General features: G+C 30.3%; 1 protein-coding gene across 1 annotated transcript; it reads left to right on the plus strand.

Moving 5' to 3' along the window:
- The first annotated feature begins 47 nt into the window (after positions 1 to 47).
- On the plus strand, positions 48 to 25607 carry LOC118186591 (U3 small nucleolar ribonucleoprotein IMP4). Its single transcript, XM_035356701.2, has 9 exons — positions 48 to 205; positions 3413 to 3521; positions 3654 to 3734; positions 8412 to 8521; positions 12382 to 12514; positions 12762 to 12916; positions 14442 to 14536; positions 18463 to 18533; positions 25417 to 25607. The coding sequence occupies exons 1-9, from the start codon at positions 203 to 205 to the stop codon at positions 25533 to 25535; spliced, it is 876 nt and encodes a 291-aa protein (XP_035212592.1). The 5' UTR covers positions 48 to 202; the 3' UTR covers positions 25536 to 25607.
- The last annotated feature ends 1651 nt before the right edge of the window (positions 25608 to 27258 follow it).

Here is a 27258-nt window from a genome sequence, read left to right on the forward strand (position 1 = left end):
TATCCACTTTCTATCCAAATTCTACACGAAACTGAAATTTTTAACAACAGGCAGAAAGACTGAGATTAAAAAAAAACTGGTTATGCTTATTCTAATATCATGTGCAATCAAAGTGTGGTGTGAAATTTGACAAATATGTTTTATTTTACAGTATAAATTTAAGAATAATAAAGTAACAAATAGTAAATTAGAAATTATAACCATGGTAAGTTAAAATTATGTATGCTTTCTTTTGGGAGAAATAGTCCTAAAATGCACTATGTTTATAGAATTGGTTTTCTGGTTTTCCAACTATTGGTTGCGAAATATTGTATACCAATAGTTCACTATTGTACACCAATAATAGAATACTTAATAATAATAGAAGCTCTAGTGTAGAATTGGGTGCCCTTTCGATGCCTAGTGTGTGCAATTCTATGAAGTTTTTTAAGTGAAAATAGATCAATATGTACTTGGATACAAAAGTTTGTGCATTTCTTTGACTTCTTATTTCATGTAGCAGTTTAAATTATTAATGCACATAATTTATAAAAATATATTTTTATTGTATCTAAAATTTAAACGTGATTATTGAAACAACTTTCAAACCAAAGATGGGCCCAAGCCAAAGACTGAGGAATTTTCAATGAAATTTGCATCTTTGCTCAAAATGAGACTCTCATTTTACACTATATTTTTTCCCTAAGAATTTGGTTGAATAAAGGAGTGTTTTGATAAATGAAATTGCATGATGGGAGGAAGGAGTTTTAGTTACCATACTGCGTAGAATAATTACATTATTTACTAAATGAAACACGTGATTACCATAGAAACTGCATAAAATCCACATCTATCAAAGTGATTTTAGTTTAAGTCTGCATTCACTATTCTTGTTATTGATTTGCTTGAAAATACATAAACAAGAATGCATCATTTACAGGTTTTTTCCCCCTCCCCCCTCCGATAGCTAATGTTGTTGTTATTTCAAGAAAGGGTACTATTCGGTTTTGAGGGCCGTAAAAAATCGCCAAACTATCATTGATGCCAAAAATAAATGCGGCAACCCAAACGCAAGAAAGGAAGTATAATAGTAAATAACTATCTAAGATTGTGTTTTAATTTAGATGAAAGGTTAATTTCATATAATACTTTATTATTATAATTTATATAAAAAAAGGCTAAACATGACTGAATGGAAGCATAAGAGTAAATAGATTATTATAATTTATATAAAAATTGCTAAACATAACTGAATGGATGCCTGCATCTCTATTTCGCTAGAGTTATTGCTAAAGCATATGTTGATCTTGTTGGTTGTTCAGACGTAATTTTCTATAATGAATGATGCCTTTTCTTTGAAAAAATTCTCAGAAAAGTGCAGAATCGCCCACTTATTTGTTTGCCACTTTTTACAAGGGTAAAAACAATTGAACTTTGTCAGTTTTACTTTTTTAAGTGAAAATAGGTCGATGTGTACATGGATACCGAGTATGTGCAATTCTTAAAAACGCGCCAAGCAGTGGGTGATTCTAAACTTTACCCAAAATTCTATTGCACACTTTTCGTCATGGGCAATTCCCAAATTGTTAAATCCATAGGATATCAAAAAAGGATTTAAAAATTAAACTAGTATTTCAGTGGCATCTTAAAAATATAGAACTATATAAACTTATGCAATCTGAAATCCGTGCGTACGCTAGATTTGGCGCGCTGTTCAATGGGCGCATTTGCTAGATTTGGCGCTTTTGCGCATACATTTTCGCTGCAATTTTTTTACGGTCCTCAAAACGGAATAGTACCCAAGAAAGTTATAAAGGAGGGTGACAAGATTCTGTAGCTACCTGCTGGTGAAGTGTCTAGCATGTTGCACAGCTGCACCAAAGGTTCAAGGTTCGATCCCCAGGTTGGGTAAAGTCTTTCATCCCTTGAATGGGTCGATAAAATGAGTACCAAGTTCACTTAGGGACTAAACACTGAGGGTCCTGCGGCAAGCGGACCACTTGCCCAGGGCATATGCTAATGCACTCTGTGACCCAAGGTCAAGAAAGCAGTTTTCGGGGCACTGCAGGCCGTGGCCCACTAGGGCTGTTGCACCACCGAGTTGAGTTTTTAAACAAGATTCTGTTTCTCTAAATTGCTGCAGGGTAAAGTAGGTATTCACTGGCATTTTTTTCCCTTAAAAATTTGCCCTAAATTGTGAAGAAAGTACTATGGTTAGAGTGGATTTAAGGGTGCTTCTTAGATTATCACTAAGTTGTTGTTTCATTTATGGTAACCTGAGAAGTTGACTGTTAAGGAAAAAGATTTGGAAAGTGTGTGTCAGATTTTGAGTAAGAAGTACATTGTTATTTTGTGGTTTACAGGGTAGAATGGCTGAGTGTGGTAAGATTAAATTGAAGTTTCTGTACGATTTGGAACGAAAGGAAAAAAAAAACATTAATTAACTGGTGTGTAAATGAAGGTTTACTTAGTAGCCATTATTAGGTGTCTTATTTGTAGGAAGGAAATGCGTATGGTCGAACGTCGTTATGAAGGATATTTTTTACTCTTATTTTGTGAATTTATCTGGTGACGCCAGTATACAAATTCTAGTTCAGATAGTTTTAGGAAGTTTTTGTATACTGTAATTCATAAATAAGGTAAGTGGGTATTACCTTTGTGCAGTGCTAAGATGAATTTCCTTTTTTATGTTATTTCATTGTTTGATTTAAAATGTAGTTTATTGATATTATACATTTTTTATTGGCTGTTTCTTTGACTTTTTAAGTGAATATAAGTTGATGTGTACATGGACAAAGTCAACAGAGTGCGCAATGCCTAGTTTGTGCAATTCTCTGATGTATTTTGAAATGAAAATAGGTTAATGTGTACATGGATACCGAGTTTGTGCAATTCTTAGATCGTTATTTTGGATTTTTGTAGTGACGATGTTTGGTGCAAAAATCGCCGCTACACAAAGCCAAAATAACAAATTGAAGAATTACACAAACTCGGTGTCCGTGTAGTGCCAGTTATTGCCAAGGACCATCCGTAAATATGTTTTTACCAGGTTTATTTTTGAGTAATATGATATATGTAAACATGCTGTGTGCATTTAGAGTTTTTCAATTGTATGAAGTATAAATTCTTTGTTTAGCAAAAAAAGTAGCCAAAATAGGAGAGCGATATAATAAGCTTCCTAAACATAAATTAAGTATTTTCTAATATTGAGAGTAGTTGATAAAATTTGAAATTAATTCTTATGAACTGTAGTAACATTAGAAAGTAAACAAATGATTAAAAATTTAACTCGTTGTTTCTTATTTGGCAGAGGTTTTTTTTTTTTTTTTTTTTTTTTTTTTTTTTTAATAACTCATTCTGAGATTCTACTTTGTTGATATTTTGTGATTTTAATTGCAGCATAATTTTAAGTTTTATGTTTTTCCTTTCTCAGCTCAGAAGGCAAGCTAGATTAAGACGAGAATTTCTGTATGGTAAATCAAAAGAACACAAGCAAGCAGCTATTTTAGAAAAGAAGAAACAAGTCAAAATATCTTTAGAGGGTAATATTTTAATTTTATTTATTTATTTATTTATTTATTTTATTTTATTTTATTTTATTTTTTTTATTATTATTATTATATATTACAGTGTTTGAAGAATAAACCAGGTCTCATCTTAATTTCTTTTTCCAGAAAATAAATTATTGCCTACAACAGTAAGAGATGAAGCTCTTAAGTTCCAAGACTCTCTAGAGTGGGAAGACAATACAGAAAGTGAGTATAATTCATTTTTAAAAAGAAAATAGCATAAATTAAGCATAAATGCTTATTTTCTAAAAATTTTTCATTCATTGACTTTTTTTCTTTTTGTAATATAGTTTCTAGTATGTAATGTTATACTTAATTTTTGAACTAACAGAAATCCTTTTTTTAAGCCTCTAGATTTCACCATGTTTCCTTATAATTTATAAAATATTTAATCTAACGTCAGATTTCAAAAATATTTATAATTTTTATTTCACATAATGGAAATTCATATTTTTATAAATTTCTGATTTTATCTTATTTTGATCCAGCCAGCAATTTATTTGATAAATTCTGTAACTGTAAATAATGCATATTGTTTCTTTTTAGCTGGTGATATATAAAATGTTTGTAGGGTTTTTTTTAATTCAGTTTATATTATTGCATTTTTTTAAATTCCTTTACGGGGTTTGTGCGGATTTGAAGTGAATAACAACGACAGCACTTGAAGTATCAAAACACACTTTATTGGCCAATATTATTCAAGACAGCTCCAATAACATGTTTACAGTCATTGAAGAACTACTATAACATGCTGAAACAATCTGTGACACAGCCTCCAGGCTATAACGATGGAGACAGCTTCAAGGCAAAGCACCAGAGTATAGTTCCCGACTCTGCATGGCCATTCTCGGAACTCTACGTACTCTCGAGACTCTCCATGCTACAACTCACGATGCGTTTGGCGATACGCTAGAATACAGCTCCCGACTTCTCTGTTCAGTCATTCCTGGAAGCTCTAAGATCAAACTCGATGATGAACTAACTCGCGATACACTAAGAGAGTTTCTCAATGCACTCGACGACCAACTCGGCACTAGACTTCCAGATATTTGCTCACTGACTGACTATCAACTTGCTAGACGAGACACTGACTTTCCGCATACCAGCAGGGTTTATATAGCTTTTGGCTTGTGTTCGAGAAAATTCTGGGCTAAACCAGTAAAAATATGTTCCAGAAGTTTCTCCATCTGTCTATGGCATATCGTTAATTTTGTTGCCAAATGGGTGATTTCTCGCCAAATATGGCCACCCTAAACCTGCTTTGCGGGGGAAGGGGGGCTATGTATTTTTTCAATTAGATTAATTGAATTTTATGGAATTTTCGTGCACATTCTTGCTGAACAATTTAATTAATAATTGTAGACTTTCAAATTTTGCTTCATCTGATAGGTTAGAATATAATCTTTCAAAATGAAATTCGTTCTAGATTACTGCTTAACCCTTTTGGCTGTGCTGATGGTGTTTGTCTTCTTTATATGTAAAGGTCTGTTTTATCGGTAGTAGAGATTGTTTTACTATTCACCACCAGAAGTCCCATCTAATGGGTTATCTGTGTATACTTTTCCACATATTTGAGAGAAATTTGGTTTCGAATATTGTTTCTGGAGCGATTTGGTAGTAGGAACAACTCAAGTAAGGACTTATTAATATGATGCAAGGAATTCTTCTAACACACAGAAAAAATATTTCGTTTTATTTATTTATTTATTTATTTTAAATTTTTTTTTATTATAATAAATTTAGGATAAAAAGATTAATTTAAATCACCAATTTTTAGCAATTTTCCTAAAAAAATTTTTAAAAATTTATTTCATGTCTAATAATTTTTAACTTCAACCTGAAAATATATATGTAATTTGTTTTGAAATTTTCATTGATCATAAAATTACCCTTTTTGCTACAACTGGCCAGCAAGACCAGTTAGTTTGGCCTGGGTAGAGATCACAATGAATGGCCAGGTTCCATTGTCATTTTTACATTTCTTGTGGCTACAAGCAAACTTTACTTAGATATTTGATTGTCTTGCTGTGATCAAATGAACCAAACTAACTGAGTTTGGCTTCTTTTAAACCAAGAATGATCAAAAATGCTAACTATGTAATTTTTTACCATTTTTTGAAAATTATTCATTGTTCAACTTGAAGTGCTGTAATGAGAGAATGGCAGGTGCTCTTGTGTACCATAATTTTGCTTTAAAATTCATAATGTTTGCTTTATTACCATGCAGAATAAGAAAATTTCTGCTTTCCCTACGCTCCCCTACAAAGTACAATTGCTCTTCTTTCATGTCCTAACACTGCTGTGATCAGTGGACTGGCTTGATGCCAAGAAAGTAGAAGTAATGAGTTCGAGTTCAGAAAATCATTTTCTGTTTTTTACTTCTTCGTACAAAGTAAAAAGGAAGTATTGTAATCGCGAAAAGCTTCAGGCAGCATATTTCAACAAAAATATCCATTTTGACCACTATTGAATGCAATTTAATGACGTTTTTGCATGACATCTGTATGTAAGGATAGAATAAAAGACTCTTCTTCCCCAAAATAATTATAAAACTGATTTAAAATGACATTTAAAGAGAATTTTTGGGGCATCTGTGCGTACGTACATACGTATCTAACATAACTCAATGAGTAGCCTCAGAACGTTAAAATTTTGTATATAGGACTGCTATAACATGTAGATGTGCACCTCGTATTTTGGTTGCAATCGGCCACACCAAACGTATATATATATCCACTCTGTTACCCGGCTCAGTGATCTCAGTTTCTTTTTCAGTGTTTGTAATTGTATATTTTTTGCTTTAAAAATGATTGAATTATGTTGTTCTTATCTTCTGGTTAAGGTTTTTATGCCTTTAGTAGTAAATCTGTATGCAATATTTTTAGAATTATCAACGATTTTAAAGATGTTTAAGTGCCGCTAAGCCTAATAATTTTTTTGATGGCTGGCATTGCTTGTTTACATTTGAAACAGCAGAATAGTGGATTTGTTGCCAATCTAGAGAAACTTAGCTTCACAACAACAAAGATAATGCCTTCATTTATTATTGCGAATTAAATGGTGCTTAATCCTTTCTGGAATTTTTTCGAGGAAATAAGTGTTTAAGATTTACTTCGTAATTTTTAATACAGATATTTTTAGTCTTTATGTATTTTTGCCTTGTCACAAAGTGAGAACTGAATTAATTGAATGAGAAATACTCAATCGTCTGTGAAAAACTGTTTCTTTTTTGTTTTGTTTGCTTAATTTCTTTTATACATTGTTCTCGATTTATTATAGTATTTGAATAGAACATGTGGCTACGATTAGATAATTCTTTAAATGATGTAAATTTTGTGCATTCTGAGTTATAATATGAAAGAAATATAATACTGTTAAGTGAACCTAGCGCCAGAGTGTCGCTATGGTAAACAAATAGAGTGAATTTTAAAAAATGCATTTATTCTATTGTGGTTTATGCGTTGTTGGCGAAGTAGATTTAATTCAATCCAATAAGTTTAGATGAAATGCCATAAAAATGTGTATAATTTAATATTCCATACAAAGAAGTCATGTGGTGTACACATCAGATTTTTTTAATTTTAATTTTCTACAGATTGTTTATAGGTATTCAAATTTTCCAGTTATTTTTTATCTCTTATTTGGAATGTGCTTATGCAGTTTATATAAAAATTAACATTTTATGTGAATCCAATAAATTTTATATAAATCCAGTCAATTTGGATACCTTGTGTTAGTAATATGATGCATTCTGAATCATAAATTCAGATGTGGCAGACCATTACATGATGCTGCTATGCATATGTCATTCATTCAGTCTGGCAAGTGTTTCCATTACTCAAAGGATAAGATACTTAATATATTGTTATGTTTTTACGGGTTCGTTGATTTAGAATGATTGACAGCAACACTTGATGAAGTATCAAAACACAATTTATTAGCCAGTATTACCCAGGACAGCTTCATGAACATGTTTACTGGTGTTGAAAAACTATGACAAAGACGCTGAAAGAATCAGCAACACAGCCTTCAGGATATAACTGTGAAGGCAGCTTCACGGCAAAGCACTAGAGTACAGCTCCTGACTTGGTTTGGTCATTCTTGGAACTGATTGTACTCTCGAGACTCTCCACGCTACAAATCGCAATGTATTCAATAGCCTCAACAATGCACACTCCCGATGCACTAACTTGCAATACACTAACGAATACTTCTACAGACATGGTTTATATAGCTTTTAGCCTTCCCTCAAGAACATTCTGGGCCAAACTGGTAAGAATTTGTTCTAGAATGTTCACCCTCTGGCATATTGCCAATTTTGTAACCAATTAAAATGGGTGATTTTGGGCCAAATCTGGCAATCCTGCCCTCCCTTGCCATTTTCTGGCAACTCAAAACCCACTTTGCGGGGGAAGTTATCTTACTGTGGCTGGGCATTTCGTTACAATATATCTTTATACAGTCTTGCGCATGATGATTTTTCAGAGATTTTTTATATATGTGCCACATTTAATTAGTAACAAAATGAGAAATTTTAAAAGCAATAAACCTAATTTTTTGACAGTTAAAATTTGTATTTTATTGTTTAATATGTGCATGTGACAGCTCTTCAAAACTTTGCAACATTGTTACTTTTAAAAAAATGTTTCTAACATTTTTATGATGTATCATACAGAATTTTATGTATTTATTTTACATAATGTAAGGACTTTTACAGTACTTGATTTAAGTCATCTAAAGTTAATTTTCTTTTTCCTTGTGCAAAGAATAGTACATTTCTCATATATAAATGTGTACTCTTGAGACTTTCCACGTTACAAATCGCAATGCACTCAAATGCTTTTTGTATTTTATTATTTTTAGATTTTACCACTCATGAAGATAATGAGTATCGATGGGCTGGTGTGGAAGATCCAAAAATTGTCATCACCACAAGTCATGACCCAAGTGTGAAACTAAAGCAATTTGCAAAAGTAAAAATAGCTTTTTAAAAATAATAATAATAAATAAATAATAGTTTATTTATTAAATTAAAAATATAGAGATAGAAGAAATTTAACAATTTGTTCTTTTAATAAAAGTGTTTGAAAGCTATCCGTATATCATGCTGCATGTACAATTTTTTCAGGTAATACATAATATTTGTGTTCTAAGGCTATTAAAGTGCTGCATTAACAAAAGTGCTGAAAAATATTGTATTAAAATTCCATTTCTTCACATTAAATAAATGTTAATTGGTTGACAAAATTTTGGGTCGGTGTGAATAAATTGTCTGATAGACATTATAACACCTTTATTGCTATATAGATAAAATTACTAATACCTAGTTAATCTTTCAGTATTTACCCTCTTCTGCTATTGCTGTGCCAAAGACTGCATTTTTAGACAAAAGAAATTAGAAGTGTGTAATGTGAAAAAGTTGTCATCTACTTGCTTCTGTATAATCAGCAAATTACTTTTACAGTTAAGAAGCAGTCAAAATGGCAGGTGACATGATAATCAGTGAGAAAGAAGTCAGGAGAATATATGTTGTACAAAGAAAAATTTCATACTGAACAGACTTTTGTGTAATACATTTGCAGGTGTTATCATGGAACATGAGACTACCTAGTATGTTAACCACTGCTAGATGTTTGAGATCAAGTTGATGGTAAATTTCCTGCAGTTCATCATTATTGGTAGTTTGGTAGTTTTACCCTGATGGAAGAAGATAGTTAAATCACTCCATCAGTAGATCAAGCAGCAACAACTTTTGTAGGTGGAAAGGTAGTTTGTGACAATGTCCTAGTAATTACGATTCCTGATTGTTGTATTCTTACCTCAGTATTCTGTTTGTCATTTTCTTCACTATTAGTGGAGGTTTATTATTATTATTATTTTTTATTATTTAAAATCATATTACAGATTTCACCATCTGTTAACTGATTGATGATTGGTGCAGTGACTGTGATTGCAATCAAAGCATCATCATTAGCATCTGTCTTCATTTACCATTTGTTCTCTTCACATATTCATTAATTGGTTAATTTTGCAGTTTTTTATAGTAAAATGAATACTGTTACATTAATTTCATAGTTTTTAATGAATACTACGTACATAGTTTTAATACTACTTAGAGCTATGTTTGGTTGGGGGGTTTTTATTTTCTTCTTGGAAGCACTGTCATTGCAATGGAAGATTTCAATTATATCATTTTCTTGTATTCATATATTCCATTAATCAGAAAATTTTGCTTTTTACTTACAGTATTTAAAAGCCTCCAATTTCGCAGCTATCATCATTATGAAAATTAAAAGCTGTCTTAAAATATGTCAAATGTTTTTTTAAAATATCGGCATATGTGTTTCCTTTCATGATATTTTGATGCTCCACATAAGGGATTTTATATTAAAATATGTCGAGAATTCTTGTATGGTTTTATACCCACATCATTTTTGGAAAGGCTACGTAATATGTGTTTCGGTGCACACTAACTTCTGATATCCATTAGCTAAATAATGGGTGTACAGTTTTGAGGAAAGTGTAAAATAGAGATGCTATCATTCAGTAAAACTTAAACTTTGATAAGATTAATAATAATTGAACAAAACAAAATAAGTTTCTTCAAATTAAAAAGTAAACAGCACAATTCACAATGCTATTTGGGTTTCCTTCTTCCCTGCTTTTAGTATTGTCTCGTCTACCAAAAGAAGCGAATAATAACTCGAATTAAAAAAATTGTGTTAATAGTTAATTAGTTATTATTAAATGCAATTACTTAATTCCTTTTTCCTTTTTTTCCACTGTTGCCATATATTAATAATTTTACATGATAAATTTCTTAGTATGAAAGTAATGGCTCAGATCCTTCCTTCCACTGATGTGTCTCCATTTAAGATACACATTACTAATTATGAATAATCATTTTATCCAAAAAATGTAAAATACCTAAAATGTATAACAAAAAAAGTGTTGAGAAATTTATGTTTTAACTTTTGCTTAACTTCTGAATATAATCTCTGATTTTCTGCTTATTTGTTGCAAATTATAGGAACATTTTATCTAAACTTTTGTCTAAAAATTTGAAGGGAAATACAGTAAATTCCAGAAATCCGCAACACTTGGGACCAGAGGTTGTGCGGATTTTAGGATTTTGCAGATTTCAAGACAGAAAAGATAATATTCAGACTCAAAGTGCAAAATAAATAAGGCATATTAGATACCTTTAATTAAATTATTATATACATTAATACAATAATTAATTATATGCTTTAAATTATTACATATATAAACTGATTATATTATATTGTTCATTTACATTAGGCTCCTCTGTTTTTAAATCAGCATGAATCTGCTTCCCTTTTTCTCTCAGGAGTAGACCTGAAATAGGTACCCCATCACTTCGCCGCTGCCGGAAACACTCGTACAAGACAGCATCGAGGTTTACCTATTTCGCCTCATGTAAAGATTTCCAGTGTTAAAATCACTCTTGCTGTAAAATTTCAACAACTCTTTATTGTTCCGTATATCAAACACAGTCCCTGTGGCAATTCCATACGATTCTGGTATAAACTGAGCAGTAGCACCTGTTTCCATCTTTAGCAGAATTTCCACTTTTTTCATTACCGTCAATGCAACGTGTTTATGTTTTCCAACATCGCGAGCAGTAAAATCACGAGTGCGTTTCTTTTCTGTCATTGTATTAAAAAGGGTTGAAATTTAAAATATATGTCATATATCCACAAGATATCTGGATAAAAAAAAAAAACGACATTACTAAACAATCTCGTGAAATAACAAGGCTCAGAAAGTACAACAACGTGAATCGTGAACTTGAAAGAAGAGTTGAGTTAATCGTCTGCTTTTTTACCTCGATGCAGATTGGAGGAAAATAAACTCTTATCATGATGTCAATAATTTGGTATTTTCATTGTGACTCATTATTATTCAGTAATTATGACGTTATTATCCAGTAAGTATTTTTTCTTTGATATTTCGTACTCCATGTTGTGGTTTCCGGAACTTATAAACTAAATGTTTATATTTTGAGAGGCAATGCAGATTTCAGGTCAGCGGATTTTCGGTATTTGACTGTACTTCCATGATACAGATTTTTCAAAATCTGACTAGATACTCAACTGCTAATATTTTTTCCTTATTTTTAAATTTTTCTTTCTTATTGTCATCATTATCATGTCAACCTTTCTTCTTTCACTTTTTTTTTTTTTTTTCATATTGAACTTTGTGTTTATTTTTGGAATATAATAATTCAAAGCAATGCATTTATTCAAGTCATTAAATACATGCAGACCCCCCCTTTTTTTTTTTTTTTCTTTTTCTTTTACTTTTATAGTACATTCAACTTGCATCCAGTATTTAAGAAAAATTTATCTGTATGTTAAATGTATACTGAATAAAAGGGGTAAATATGACTCTGTAAGATATAAACAAGTAGTTCACTCAAATGTTTCTATGTTAATAGGGAAACTGTCTAAAAGTAAATTATCAGATATAAGCTCCGTCTGCCAATTAGAAAATAAATTTATTATGTTAAATTCCCAAAATATGTATTTTAATTCAGAACTCAAAATTATAGTACATGAAAGACTAAAATTTACATATTATAGTCATGAAAGACTAAAATTTACATACTTTCAGCTCTCTAATGATTATAATGTAAGAGATAAAAATATTTTAGCAAATATCATGGAAATTAAATATGAAATGACTGCATATTATTTGTGCTTAGCATACTCAAACATGTTATCATATGATACACAAAATCTGCATATTTTGTGTTTTAAATACCAATTAATTACAAAAGAGATTTCATTAATGTCATCTAAATTTTTAGGAACTAAGACTTGTCTTTCCTAATGCTCAGCGAATGAACAGAGGAAATTATGACTTGAAACATTTGATTGATGCCTGTAGAGCAAATGATGTAACAGATTTTATTATTATCCACGAAACTAGAGGCAAACCAGGTAAATAAAATCTTCATTCATATTTAAGTTTAAAAGACATAAAAAGTATGTGTTATTGGTTAATAATAAATGCAGGAATTTAATCACCTAATATGAACATCTTAACATTAAATTATTTTCATTTATAAAAGTGTTTCATTGTCTATTCATTATTATTTCTTCTGTAATTAATTTCAATTTTGCAAACTTTGAATTTCTTAAAAATATAAATTTATGCTTATTTTCAAGAGTTTTATGAACATTTCAGACAGTCTTATCATCAGTCACCTACCACATGGACCAACTGCACGTTTTACAATAGTTAATACAATTATGCGGCATGATATAGAAAATGTGGGAACTATGCCTCAGGAATATCCTCATCTTGTGTTTCATAATTTTAAAACAAAACTTGGTCAAAGGGTATGTGCTTATATTCATTTCAGATGTTTATTTTTATATTAATCATTTTGAGAGGTGAATTAAAACAGGCTTATAGTCTGTGTTAATTCACCTCTAATTTTCACATCAGTAATTTTCTTTTGACTGTTAATTTTCGTTTTCTTTAAAATTCTAACTGAGTTAGCATTTATTAGTTGAAATTATTCATTTATTACTTGTATAAAAGTATGTAAAGAGTATAAAAGAACTGCATTTCTTGTTTCATTGTTATGCATTTTTTGCATAAGAAGTGTGACACTTAATTACTAAATTAAATTTAATTGATATTTTATTAGAACTTTTTATGAAAGATGTCTAAAAATTTATATTTTATATGCCTTTGTTCGTAGCTTATATGAGACATGCACAACTTTTTAATTATGCCATTTTTAAATGTTTGTAAGTTTAATTTTTATTAATTTTGAAGCAATTATCTTGCTAAAAATGCATTCAAGGATTACTTGCTCCTCGTACATAACATAAAGACTTTGATCGTTTGAGAAGCAGTTCATGTATTGCTTCATTTTAGTTGGATGCCATTTGAGGTTAGATGGCTGTGTCGTGATGGCTAAATGCTTATACTTCTGATTATAGATTGCCCTTTTGTACATTAAAATTTTTATAAAAGTTAGGATCTAGTGTATGTTTAAAATAATAACTTTAAAGCAGTTTATTATCATTAATTGGTTTACGTTCCGTACAACTATAAAAACTGTTATCAGTGCCTTTTTTTGAAACTGAGAACTGTTGTTCCCCCTCCTTCATTTGAAATTTCATTATCATTAGCAGTGTCACTTGAGTCTTCTCTTTTGTATTATACAAGATATATTGCATTATCATCATTTGACCTATGCATGGTGTTGAACATGGATTATCTCTCAAATTTTCAGATATAATTTTTTCCGTATTAGTTTCCAAGAAACTGTAATTCATTTATACACTTAAGACGAGTGATTTTCTTAAATGCTTGGTCAAAGGTATTTTCATAATGCTATGCTGCTGATTATGGTAGAAACATTGAAGATGAACTTTGAAGAAATTTTTGATGAATATATCAAGTGATAGCGACATTTTGATCATCCTTTCTGGTATCAAACTATAGCACTTATTGCATCCTATGACTTATTTTCCACACTTTCAGTCAGATGACCTTAAGCTGCTGACAGCCAAAAAGGGGTGCTGGCATAAGTGCACTTGAAACAACAGTGACTTCGGTAAATGCATGTAGAGTTCTATTGTCATCAAGCCTTGATCTTGAACATGTACCAGTATTCCTGGTAGTGGCTTTTCTTTAGGAGAGTTTTATGCTTAAAAGTGACATAAGGTGGGATCTTGGATTCATTAGCAGTAATACTTTAAATATGTTATGCTATGTCATTTCAGTTACAAAAGACACTTAGTAATGCAATTTAAAATTTATTTTCTCTTGGTTTTGTACAATAATTTCTGTTTTAATTATTTAATTTTTTTTTCTTCTGTATGTTTACTTAAAAATTTATATATGTAGGTTGTGAATATTTTGAAACATTTATTTCCTGTACCCAAAGAGGAAAGTAAACGAGTTGTGTCATTTCTTAATCATGACGATTTCATAATATTCAGGTAAACTTTTCTTTCATCATTGTTTAACTTTATGATAATTCAAGATTTTGGTTAGGTAATTACATATTATTTTGTTGACCATGAAATTTGGCTGAAATCCTGTCGAACTTGCACCAACCATTCTAGTGAAAGTTCGAAGGAACAGATTTCTCATTATTAAGTAAAATAATCACATTGCTTCTTGATTAATTAGATAATCAACAGGTATCATTTTCAAGTATAGCATATAAAGAATTTAATATGAAATTTTGAGGTAAAGCTTTGAGATTAACTGATGATTTCATCAAATCAAGAGTAACCATTTGGGTAATCAAAATTCCTAATGGCATTTAAAAGAGCAACAGAAACAAAATTGACACCTCTTTTGTGAACTTGGTCCCATATAAATTTGTTAAAATTGAATTAAATGGCATCATGCAGTTCTGCATTGTCTTTTAATGTTTTATTTTGATAAAACCCATAATCCGGGTGTGTGAGTATGTGTATCAATATAACCAATCCAGTAACTTTGAAAATATTTTCCTGCTTGCTATTCTGTACAACTTTAATTTTTTTTTTTTTTTTTTTTTTTTTTTTTTTCAGAGTACAAGAGAAAAACAGAAATAGTAAATTTATATCTTTCTTTATAAAAATTAAACTGGAAGACTGAGGATTAGGGTTACGTAAAACCGAAGCAAAGACTTTTTTTGAGTGTTTTATCATATCATACTCATTCATTGCTTGTGCTGCATTGTTTGGCAACAGTTTTTATATATTAAAAATTGTCAGTTGGAAATTATATCATTACCTTTTTTATCTTGATATTCAGTATTTTTTTATAGAAATTAATACTTGTTTATGGGTATCTTTCAAAAATTAACATTAAAACAGGTGTATGTGTGTAGTAGACTGTGTAACATTACCTTTATGAAAAACCATACTGTTGTTTACTGTATAGCAATACTTTTTTAAAAGAGTTTATAATTGCCATTTTCTTATCCTGTTTTTTCATTATAAAGTTAATTTATAATTATAGGAAACATTTGAAAAACAAAAAGATCTTTTTTTTTATTATTATTGATAACTTGAAAGTTACAGCAGGAAGAAATGATTAGTTGTAATTCTAAAACCAAGACCACAGCACTTTCAAAATCATATGACTGATAAATGTCTGCTATATGGAAAGAATGAATTAAAGATAGAAATATTACTTGCATTTGCAATTATGTTTATATTTTGAACATTCTCTGTGTCTTTAGATGTAATGTCGTTGTGTATATCAAAGCTGAGAAAGAATTTTCACTATTCCTTGCTTAATTACTAAATATTCTAGCTTTAAAACATGAAATATAATTGTAATACTGTAATTAAAAATATTACCAAAATACTCCCTAAATGCTTAAATGCTGTGTAAATGGCATGTTTTTTAAGAAAATTTTTGGTATTTACATGTTGATGGAGAAAAAGCTGAAAAAAGAGCACATAGTTGCCAGTTTTGGTGCCATAACACAAATTTATCGTTATTATGATGATTCATTCACCTTATGATTGCTATTGCACTCTTATTATTAATATATTATTTTGATAAATCCTAAAAGCCAAGTGTGCGTATGTGTATGACGTGCTTACAAAAACATGCTTATGAAGTATAAGCATTTCTGTAAGAAAAAAGCACAAAAAGTGAAGTTTGAGCGGTAATACCATGTGCCTTCAAATGCCGCAATTTAGTGGACAACTAACAATATCTGTTGGCCAAACTGTAAACTAAACGTCTAATACTTTATATAATTTATTTCAGTGGTAAAACGGGATGTGCTCCTTAATAAAGGAAGAAAAACAAATGCCTGCGGGATGAGCAGATTTTGCTACATTTGAGTTGCTTGTGTAAATCATGAGATGAGCAGCCAGAGAGTTAAGTGTGAAGAATATGATATTTAATAATTAAGGGTAACACACAAAACATTAAAAAATGCCTCTTTGGGCATAATGTAAAATCTGTAGCTCATTCCTTAAATGAAGATGTGCTAAAAATCACTTTGTTCTTATCCACGGCGAATGTACGTGAAATTTGAGCTCCTTAGTTATAAGAAAACTAAAGACTAAAATTTGATGACAAAGTTTTTACCATAGTGACAAACACTGTGAGTGATTTAAGTAAAAACTTAATGCTAGTAGTTTTAAAGTTGCCTGACTAATATATCTTATAAACTCCGAAAATTTCAAATTATTATATTAGATACTTTTTGGATGTTAGAAATTTAAAGCTCATAAAACAGTAAAATATTACACACCTCAGTAAAATAAAGAAATCAGTGTTTAAAATGAAATGTACAGAAAATGTATATAAATTTACAAAAAGCAAACATTGAATAATGATGTGGTGGGTTTTATTGCAAATATTTTTAAACAGTAATAAAAACTCTTTTTTGGGGGGGGAAGGATTAATAAAATAGAATGAATTGCAAAATGCAAAATCTGTATATAAAAAAAGAGGGAGAGAAATAACATTTATAAAATGGCAGGAGATTTTTATAGTGAGCTTAACTTATTTGTAAGTAATTCTTTGCAGCATGGAACTGAGATTAATAAATAAGTAAATAAAATAACATTTTAGAGAAATCTATACAGTAAGAGTAAAGAATGTTAAAAAAAGTGTGAAAAGTATTAAAAATTAGTCTATTCAATTCATGTTTGTGACGTCATTGTTCACAGTGGCGTTTGGTGAAGGGAAGGAAGCTAGTGGTTTTCTGAAACGGGTTTTAAAAATGAAACGCTTTCATGTCTCCTTTTTCTCCTCTTGCTAATAGCAGCTGTGTGATGGAATATCGCATGTGAAGGGGGCTTTAAGCTAACTACATAATCATAATTCTAACTTTTTTTTTTTTTTTTTTTAAAGTCTAACAAATTCCATCAGGTCTGACAAATTCCATCAGGTTCCAGGAGGCATGAACTCAACAAGAAGGACTCTATATCTATCCTAAAAAACCAAAGTCATGACTTTGTGAGCCAAATTGAAATATTGGATTTTGTATTGTTTTGGAGAATGTGTATGCTGCCACTGAAATGTTTGTTGAAATTCATAAAGTTCTTGCATAGATTGAGATGTGGGACTAAAACCTCAAGTTTCATTCCCAGTCACAGTGGAGCCCAAAGAATTTATAATAGCCTTCTTCTGCATAGTATCAGAGAAAGCTGATCATAAAATACACCTCCCCTTTTATACCCTTCCATTATTATTTTGAACATCAAGTACATACAGCTTTTTGTAACCTAATTCTCTTATGGATTCGTGAATCAAGGTATTGAAAACTTGAAAAAATTTTGAGAAAGTTGTTTACCATGGCATGCCAAATTAGCATTAATTTTTTCATGATGTATATTTATCTTGCCTTTTGAGAATTCATGGCACCATTTTATCACATTCTGTCAAGTGACGATAAATAACACAAATCTGTAATTTCTGTTAGCTGCTATTTTCCTACTTTGTAAGTAAATGTAATATTGCTTTCAAAGTTAAGAAAAAGAAGTAGGTTCTTGATGTTTAGTGATGTAGGATAGGCTACATATTTCAATTTTTTTTTATTTGTATTTATAAATTAAAAATACTATTATAATATTGAGGAAAGTATATTTTTTAAAATTATTCCCTCTTAAGTTAGAACTTTAAACTTAGTTTTGTTGAAAGTTACCTAATGACAGTCTTAAAATGACGATTCACTTTTAATAGTTTATAGGTCATGTAGTTATAATAATGTAATTACAACTGTATGATATTTCTTAATTATGTATCATAGTGTCATATGTATGCAAAAGTATATTGTATATTTTGAAAATAATTCATTTAAATGTAGATTTGCCATATATTTATATATGCATGAACTTCTTTATTTAAAATTTTAAAACATATCCACAAATACTGAGATCAATCTATATATCTATGCTTTTAGACATCACCAGTATTATAAAGAAGACAACAAAGTCCAAATTCGTGAATTAGGACCACGTTTTGAATTAAAATGTAAGTAATAATATTTTCCCTAATTTCAAGTATAGATTAGCATACTTAATAAACAAAAATTAAGAAGTTTTGCCAATTCATAAAGTTCTTGTATTTACAAGTTGATCAAAAGTTGGACAAATTTGTGAAACTAATATCTCATCATAAAATAGTGATTGATAGTATCAATATACAGATAAGAAGAAATTATGGCATCTTTATGTAACATTTCCTATAGGTTACTTAATATGACTGTTTTTTTAGCTTTGTTTTGCTGATTAGTTTGTAGTCGATAGGTTTTTGTACTTAAGAATAAGTTTCTTTTTAGTATGGTATTAATTTTATAAACTTAACAATTAATAAATGAATGCGTTGATTGCAAAGTTAACACAGCGAGTTTCAGATTTTTTTCATGAAAAATATAGGTTTTCAAATAGCAACGTGTAAAAATTGGAAGCATATATTTTATCTCAATTAAAAATTTTCAATCTTATGCATAATTGCTTTTTTTAAATGTTTATTTAAAATACAATATGTTGAGAGACAGTAATATAATTAAGAAAGAGAAATGAAATGTATGTAAAGGTATTCTGATGTTCCTTTCATCAATCATTCATCAATTCTTAGCATACAAATAAAAATTATAAAACAATCTTACATTTAATCTTTGTACAATTCTTATCAACTTTAGAACTCTAATAAAAGATATGCATTCTTGCATACATGAAGTGAATTAATTTCCTTTCGTACTTTTATTAAATTAAATAAAAAGTGGAACTATATCTGTTTTGCATAATGGTGGTACATTGTGAAGCTCTCAACACAGTTCTGAAAGTTGCATAAGTCAGTTCTACTACTGAGCTTTATAATCCAGTTTCTTTATACTGTGCTTGTAATGGTTATCATTTCAGATTTTGATCCTTAGGGACTGACCATATATTAAGCAAAATAGATTGGTATTTTAAAGAGGGACCATGGTTCCATTTATATTAGTTTTCTCTTTTTATCTATCTGAAAAACAAAATGTCAACAAGAAAAATGATTTCCATAATCAAATTAGGAAAAAAAGCAAGAAAAATTAGAAGAATCCTCAAACAAGTCAAATTATCGAAAATAACATTATAATTTTTTATAATAGGAAAAAATATTGTTACCTCTGAATATTAAGTTTCTGTATGCGAACTTCTAAAGCATACATTTTATATCTGTAAAACTTTAACACAGGAATATGGATTGCAATTTTTCCGTTTGCAGAAATGCCAAAATTGAAAAACAGTTATTAAATAAAATTCAGGTGTTATAGAGCCTCTTAAGTTAAGATATTTCATAAATCTTTTCAGTATGCAAAAATATAAATTAATATCTTTCAGGGCAAAGTTTGATATACAGTGAAAATCGTTTAATAGGAAACTGAGAGGACTGAAATGTTTTTTCGTGTTAAATGATATTGGAAAAAAAAACACTTATTCAACAAAATTAAGTTCCTTACATTTGTTTACATAGATATGTATATATGTATGTATTTAATAAAAAATCAATGAAACAACAACATCCACAAGAATTTAATGAAGATTAATACAAAATGTTCATGTTTTATGAAAAACAAAATATTTATTGAGTTTTTGTAAAATAATCTAATATTTTTCTTTGCATTGTCTTTTGTAGCATCAAATTGTTCAATGTTGTCCATTTTGTTATTCATTTCACCATTGGAATGTGCGTCTAAATAACTGCGCATACTTTTCATGATGTTCCTCATTTCGGATGACGTGGGAACAGGAGCTGCATTATTCATTTCATTTTCATCATTGGAATCTGCATCAATGATATTTTTTAGCTTTGAACAAACTCTAGAATGTCTTTGTCTGCCATAATTGAGGCTGTATACACATTATCATCATTTACTGCAACGAATTCTTCTGATAATACATTAGGACAGTCCAGTAATACAGAAACTTTCTCAAACATTTCATTAAGTGTCGGATCAGTTACAATATCCTCCTTCTCCATTTCTTTTGCCTCCAAAGAATCTGATACTTTTGAGAATCATGCATGACAAAAATGATTTTCATTCGTCTTTGGAGTCACTGAATTCCATGCAGAATGCAACATTATGAATCAAACTCACAGATTTTTACTCACACTGTGATGTACTCGTCACTGAATTCCAAAGCAAACTGATGAGAATTTTTTTGTGTTGTTTGTAGGGGTGGAAGGTAAAAGTAGCTTAGATAAACAAAACTGGCTCGTGTCGCAGTCTATTCCGAGGATATTTCAAAGCCAAGTTAGCCTCCTATGAAACATGTGAAACCATCTCTCTTTCGTTTCATACCTCTCTTAAATCTCGCCTGCGAAGCCGGTGTTTTCAGTATTTTGTTCAGCTCCAGAGAGGATATCTTTTCGCGTTAAGAGAAACAAAATGCATGAAAATATATAGTAGTTTGTCTGGACCGTTGTTAAACGATGTTGACTGGACATGTTAACCGATATTTCGTCTTAAGTGTTTTCGCGTTAAACGTATTTCCCTGTATTGCAGAACCTTTTAACCCCCTTTTCTTCTCAGTGGTTAAAGAAGTATTAAGTAGTAGATATAACTATTTATTGGAACTTTCTTTGACCCATGTAAAAATTTTTATATTTGTGTTAAAATATGTCACATAGCCACAATTATTTTAACATTGGAATCTTAAAACATCCCATATAAGATCACACTTCATTATGTTATAGCAATAATTTTATAATGTAATTTTTTGTCATGTCCATTAGATAGTATTATATCTTTAAATCTTGAATATATGGCTGTGCTTTTAAAATGTCACTGTCAAAATTAGCGTTATCATGAATTATTAGCGTTAAATAACTTCATTCAAGACTCAATTTTGTGGCCCATGCATAATGGAACAATAACCTATGTTACTTCTTTTTTTTTTATTACAGCTGAAGTCTGATAATCCACAAATGCTTATAATCTGTACTCATTTTTTAATGCAAATTAACTAAATTTCATTTTTTGAAAATTCAGCATGATAAACTTAATGTTATGTAAATAAACTTTTTAACAAAAATGCATTCCATTTATAGTTTTGTTGAAAGAGGGTTTTTTTTTTTTTTTTTTTTTTTTTTTTTTTTTTTAATTGAAGTTGGCATTTTCTGCTCATGCATCATTACTTAAAAAAAAAAAAAAAAAAAAAAAAAACATAGATTATGAATCCGAAAAACTTTCATTTTGGATAATTTATTATATTTGGTTGTATACCATTATCTTTTTTAATTAATGTGGTTAACATGTATAAAGAACTTATTTATGCATAACTTTTGAAATTAAATGCACCTCATATCTGGTTTCTTTGCATACAGTTTCATTATATTATATACAGTAGGAAAGTTTGTTTTCATCAATGGTGAATAGGAATAGATTCTTTAGAAAATTTGTAAAGATGTAACAAGGAGATAAAAGAAAATAGGAAGCTGTTCTATCCAAAATTAAGCTGCTATTGGTATTATAAATTCAGCATCACATATATGAAACAAAATGCTAAAATTAGCATGAGGGATTCAATTTAGGGAAAACATACTGTTGGGATTTTGTTAACAGTGTATTTATTTTTTTCTCTCATTTAACATTATAAAAGTGGATCTGAAAGTAATTTTGTTGGTGGATAAGCATTTTTAGATATGCACTGACGAGCCAAAACATTATGACGATCCCTACATTTTTCAATGAATTCATCTGATTGACGTGGATGGCATGTCATTAAGTTGGAATAGTATTTAACTACTGCTTGGGTAAGGTAAGGTATCATTCTTGTGTTTACTTTTGTGAGTGATGGGCAAGGCTGGTAATTAAAGCAATGGCCATTGGTTAACAATATGCCAATTTTATTATTTATGCAAAGTGGATAAATGACAGTGAAACCAGCTATAGCTGCCAGGGTATTGGATGTCCACACGTCATCAAAGAAAAAGGACACTGGAGACTGACCTGCTTGATATACGGCACCAGACAGTGGCTCAGCTAACAGCCCAATACAGTGCAAGTGTTTCAGAACATTGAGTTCAGCAAACGCTGTTGGATATAGAACTGCACAGCAGACGTCCCACTTGTGTGCTTCTGTTAACCAAGTGTCAGTGTCAACTATGCCTACAGTGGGCCTGAGAACATCAAGACTAGACTGGACCATGGATAAGTGGAAGATGGTTACCTGGTCACATGAATAACAATTTCTCATTTATCACATTGATGGTCGTGTCAGGGTATGTCGTCTTCCAGGCGAACAGTTGCCCTCTCCTCATATAGCAGGTTATATACAGGCTGGTGGCGACAGCAGTATTATGCTTTTTTGTAAAAATTCTTTCTTTCTTTTTTAAAAAAAGTATTTTTTTCTCTCTTGTAAGTTTTTTCGTTTATTAATAGTTTCTTTGTATGTGGATGTATTAAAAAATTATTATAGTTTAGAGAAAACATACTGGTTGAGATTTTGTTAACAGTGTATTTATTACTGTCTTTTAAAAGCATAAGACTTGGATTGAAAGCAATTCTTGTTGATGGATAAATATATATATATATATATGTAATGAAAGCGCAATTTTGGAAGCACTGAGATGTAGATGCGTAAAAATGCTGATCTCGAAGTTACTTGACTCTTAGAGCGTCCATCCATTTTGAAGAAGAAACAGTCGAGTTGGATTGAATTCTATATTTATTTAAATTCTCATTTGTGGTTACAATTCACTTGGCACTTTAATCGTACTTTTTTCCAGAACATTTACAATTTTGATACTATGGTGATAGAAGCGATCATAGCAGCAAATCATCTGGCCAGGAAAAAAGCGAAAGTGAGAGCAAGAAGGTGGGAATCGAAAGTTTCAATTTTAAGTTGTGCTTTACAATTTGGTGTATATATATATATATATATATATATATATATATATAGTATTCTTAAAATTTCTCACAATTTTTTTGTACCTTGGCTTAATACTTTGTTCTTTGCACCTAAAAAGTGATTCTGGGCATGACTTGGTTTTTCTTTGGATTACATCTAAAAGAAAACCAAACTCGTTTCATCGGGCAAAAATTATGCGGCGTTTCTGTTTTGTGAGTGAAGCCACATGTATTCGAAAATGTTGTGTTCCAGTTCTCCAATCAGCATCGAGTGCCACTGCGTATCATCTGGCATATATTAGCCAATGAGCACAAACCAAGATCAAGGCTGTTATTTCGTTCATTTTGTTGTTGACCAATGTGAGTGCATGTGCTTTCGAGAAATAGTTTAAGAAGTTAAGATCTTTTGTTTTAGTTATGTCTACGAAAAAGGTAAAATACTCATGCACTTTTCAATAATCATACACAGATGACTTTCCTTCTATTATTTTTCCTTAAGGAAATGTAATACATTTGCAATGTGTACTGTTTGTCATTGCGATTTTTCTATTTCGCATGGTGGAAGGGCCGATGCTCTCAAACAAGTGTGTACGCAAAAACACAAGGACAACATGAATTCTGTTGGGAGAAAAAAAATTTTTTTTTACTGTGGAAACAAAGGACCAAAAAGTTATTAATGCCGAATCCCTGTTCTTTGCCTTTTTACTTGAACACAACTGCCAGTGAATGCATCAGATCATGCTGCAGCTTTATTCAGAAAAATGTTTCCTGATAGCGAAATCGCTGAGAAATATTTAAGTGCAAGGACCAATACAGCCGCAATTGTTAAAGAAATGGGTATAAGAAATAAATCTTCAGTTATTGACTGCATTAAAACATTGTCTCTCTATGGATGGAAGCAATAATACCGATTCAAAACTGTATCCAATTGTTGTTTCTTATTTTAATCCGGTTTCTTCAGAAACTGAGTGTAGTTTACTTTCTGTTCCCATCTTAGAAGGACATTCGACAGGCGTTATACTTCTAGAAATTCTGTGACTTGAAGTAAGTGTCTAGAATCGGTATTAAGGAATTAAATTTTATATCCACATTTTGTAATACAGTACAAAGTCTTTAATCCGGACGTCCATAATCCGGAATGATCTATAATCCGGACCTCAAAGCTACAAACTTTCTGCGCATATGCATTTACGCATGCATGTTTAATGTATAACGGACGGTATAAGCTAAACTAAAATTATCTAATTATCTATTTCAGTTAATGTTGCAGATTGCGTTGTTTCTCAATCTTTTAATTGGATCTGGCTTATTATTTTTTTGCAGATTGTTAGAGCAATTTTATAAAAAGTAAGCTTGAACTTTTGATTATGTCAAAAAGAGTTTTCGATTCTGGAGCTGCCAAAGGATCTACGAAGCGAAAGCATGTTTCGATGTCCATCAAACAAAAAGTGGAATTGCTGCAAAAAATGGATAAAGGGATGAAGAAAGTGACAGAGAGATTAGTGAAAACGAAAAAATTTCGATTGACAAGTTAGTCAGTATTCTCAGTACAGCAATTACAGGACTTGAACAGCGGAACTTTGTAACTGAACAAGAAATTATGTCTGTTTATAGAATTAAAGAGAAAGTATTAGCACATAAAACGAAGCAACTTAAACAACTTGCACTGAAAGAAATGTTTAATAAAGTAAACAAATAAATATTAAGCTCCCCCCCTTTTTTTTTTTTTTTTTTTTTTTTTGTAAATTTTGATACCCTTTAGATCATAATTGCTCTTTATTTCATAAATTACGGTTTCATATTTTTAATTTTATAATTTCTGCATGCCATCTTACCAGATTTAAAGTAATGATCTATAATCCGGAAAAACCCCTAATCTGGAGTTACCAAAGTCCCGACGAGTCCGGATTAAACACTTTGTACTGTACCCTGTATTTGTATATGAGGGAAGCAAGTGGAAATGTGTAAGATAACCCTTTAGTGATTTTATATTTACATCCTAGTGTTTTTTCTTTCTTACAGTGTACGAAATTAAACTGGGCACATTGGATCAAGATGCAGTAGCTGATACAGAATGGTCTTTACGTCCATATACAAATACAGCAAGAAAACAGCGATTCATTAGTAAAGATCCTATGTAACATGCATTTAAATAGAAAATTGTATATATTAACAAAAAGGTATTTGTTATAAATAAATGTTTTAAAAAATCATGTCTGAAGTGAAACAGGACTTTAGAACTTCTTACAGTAACTTGGGTTTTTAAGCTCTTTATGTCTATGTAATACAGTAGACTCTTAATCAATGAGACATCCTATACAACAGATTTCTTCTTTACAAAACAATAGGAAAATTAGTATCGTAAATCATCAGCAGTAAACAAAATTGTTTATGAGAAATATAAAAAGGGAAAGGAGATTGCATGGAATAACAGTGATAACATATGTTATATTATTTGAGAATTAACATTCCAGATTATGAACAGTTTCAATAATTTGACATATATAAGCATTGTTAAATCATCCCTTAAAAATAAACTGCTGAGTTGTAAAATAAATCAACTGTGCACACATTTATCTTGAGTTTCATGCTGACTTTTATGGAAATGCAAAAGTAATTAATATAAATAGTATATACTGTGCCCCAAAAATAAGTAACTTACAGGTGCTTTCCTGTTGGCTTCACCTCTCTTACCATTAACCTTGATTTGCTATTTCTGACATTTAATATTTAATAATAATAAAATATTTAACATTGTCTTAAAGCAGATGTATTTCTAGGCACACCTGCAAAAAACTAGGTTTTTTTTATTCAAAATTCTCTAAGATACACATAAATTTACATATTGGAGCATTTCGGAAATTTGGCATCTCTTTTAATGAGTGATAATAATGCCAAATGTGGTTTACGCATTTTGTTAAATTTATTTGAAAGTATAAACGATGACTTTTCCCCCCGCTCGTATAAAATGAAAACAAGGAAGGGAAAATAGGTTGCTATAAATTAAGAAGTTTGCCAAGTAAATTATTCTTGGCGAAAACTAAAAAAAAATACGCCAAGATAAATTTTTGAATTTCTCTATAAATTTTGCACCAAATTTTACAGAATTTAATATGTATGCATAATTCAAGTTGTAGAATAGAAATATGAAAAGAAATTGGCATGTCATTTCAGAAAAAGTCCAATTTTGTGTCAAAATACCTATGTTAGAACGATGCTATATATAAATCTAATATATATCCTAAGCCGCGCTTTTGACACATGAAGAACGCAAATTGAATTTCGTCAATTGGCCCAGTAGAACGGGAGATATAGAACTGCCCTATTTTTTTTCAACCACAGAGAACAGTATGAAGTTGGGCCACTAACTGCTTTTGACTGATTAAAATAATCATTGGCTACACCAAGTGATAGTGAAATCAGCATCAAATTAATTGAAGATGACTATAGAATTTGTTATTGCAGAGCTGCCAGCTCTCTCAGTTAAAGTAAAAAATTTCTGATCTGTCAGCACATCTTCCTGTTACTCATTCTCTTTCTTTTAAATTTGTTTGAATTTAGATCATCTCTTATAATTTCAGAAGAAATGTTGATAATCTGGTGTTAGAGCAAAAGAAAATTTGGTTAACCTCTGCTTCCCCCCCCAAAAAAAAAAATTAAGCCAAGTGGCATTTTCATATCTTAAATCAATTAAAAGATCTTAAATCTCTAATCAATTTTCTCTCAACTCTTTTAATCAATTAATCTCATCTCTTAAACCAATCTGATGTGTTACAAAGATTTATAAAACATTTTATGACCATTTAACTCTCATTTAATAAAAAATATGGTGGAATCTTGGATCACTAACAAACTATCTGAACA

Source organism: Stegodyphus dumicola, chromosome 4 (genome assembly GCF_044657685.1).
Source record: "Stegodyphus dumicola isolate Sdum_Otavi_A_Nest chromosome 4, ASM4465768v1".
Taxonomy (NCBI): Eukaryota; Metazoa; Arthropoda; class Arachnida; order Araneae; family Eresidae; genus Stegodyphus; species Stegodyphus dumicola.

What these genes read in the sequence shown, in the direction of transcription:
- LOC118186591 (XM_035356701.2), top strand. An exon ending in GTGGGAAGACAATACAGAAA is followed by an intron (nt 3,735 to 8,411) that starts GTGAGTATAATT and finishes TATTATTTTTAG; the next exon opens with ATTTTACCACTCATGAAGAT. An exon ending in GACGATTTCATAATATTCAG is followed by an intron (nt 14,537 to 18,462) that starts GTAAACTTTTCT and finishes CTATGCTTTTAG; the next exon opens with ACATCACCAGTATTATAAAG.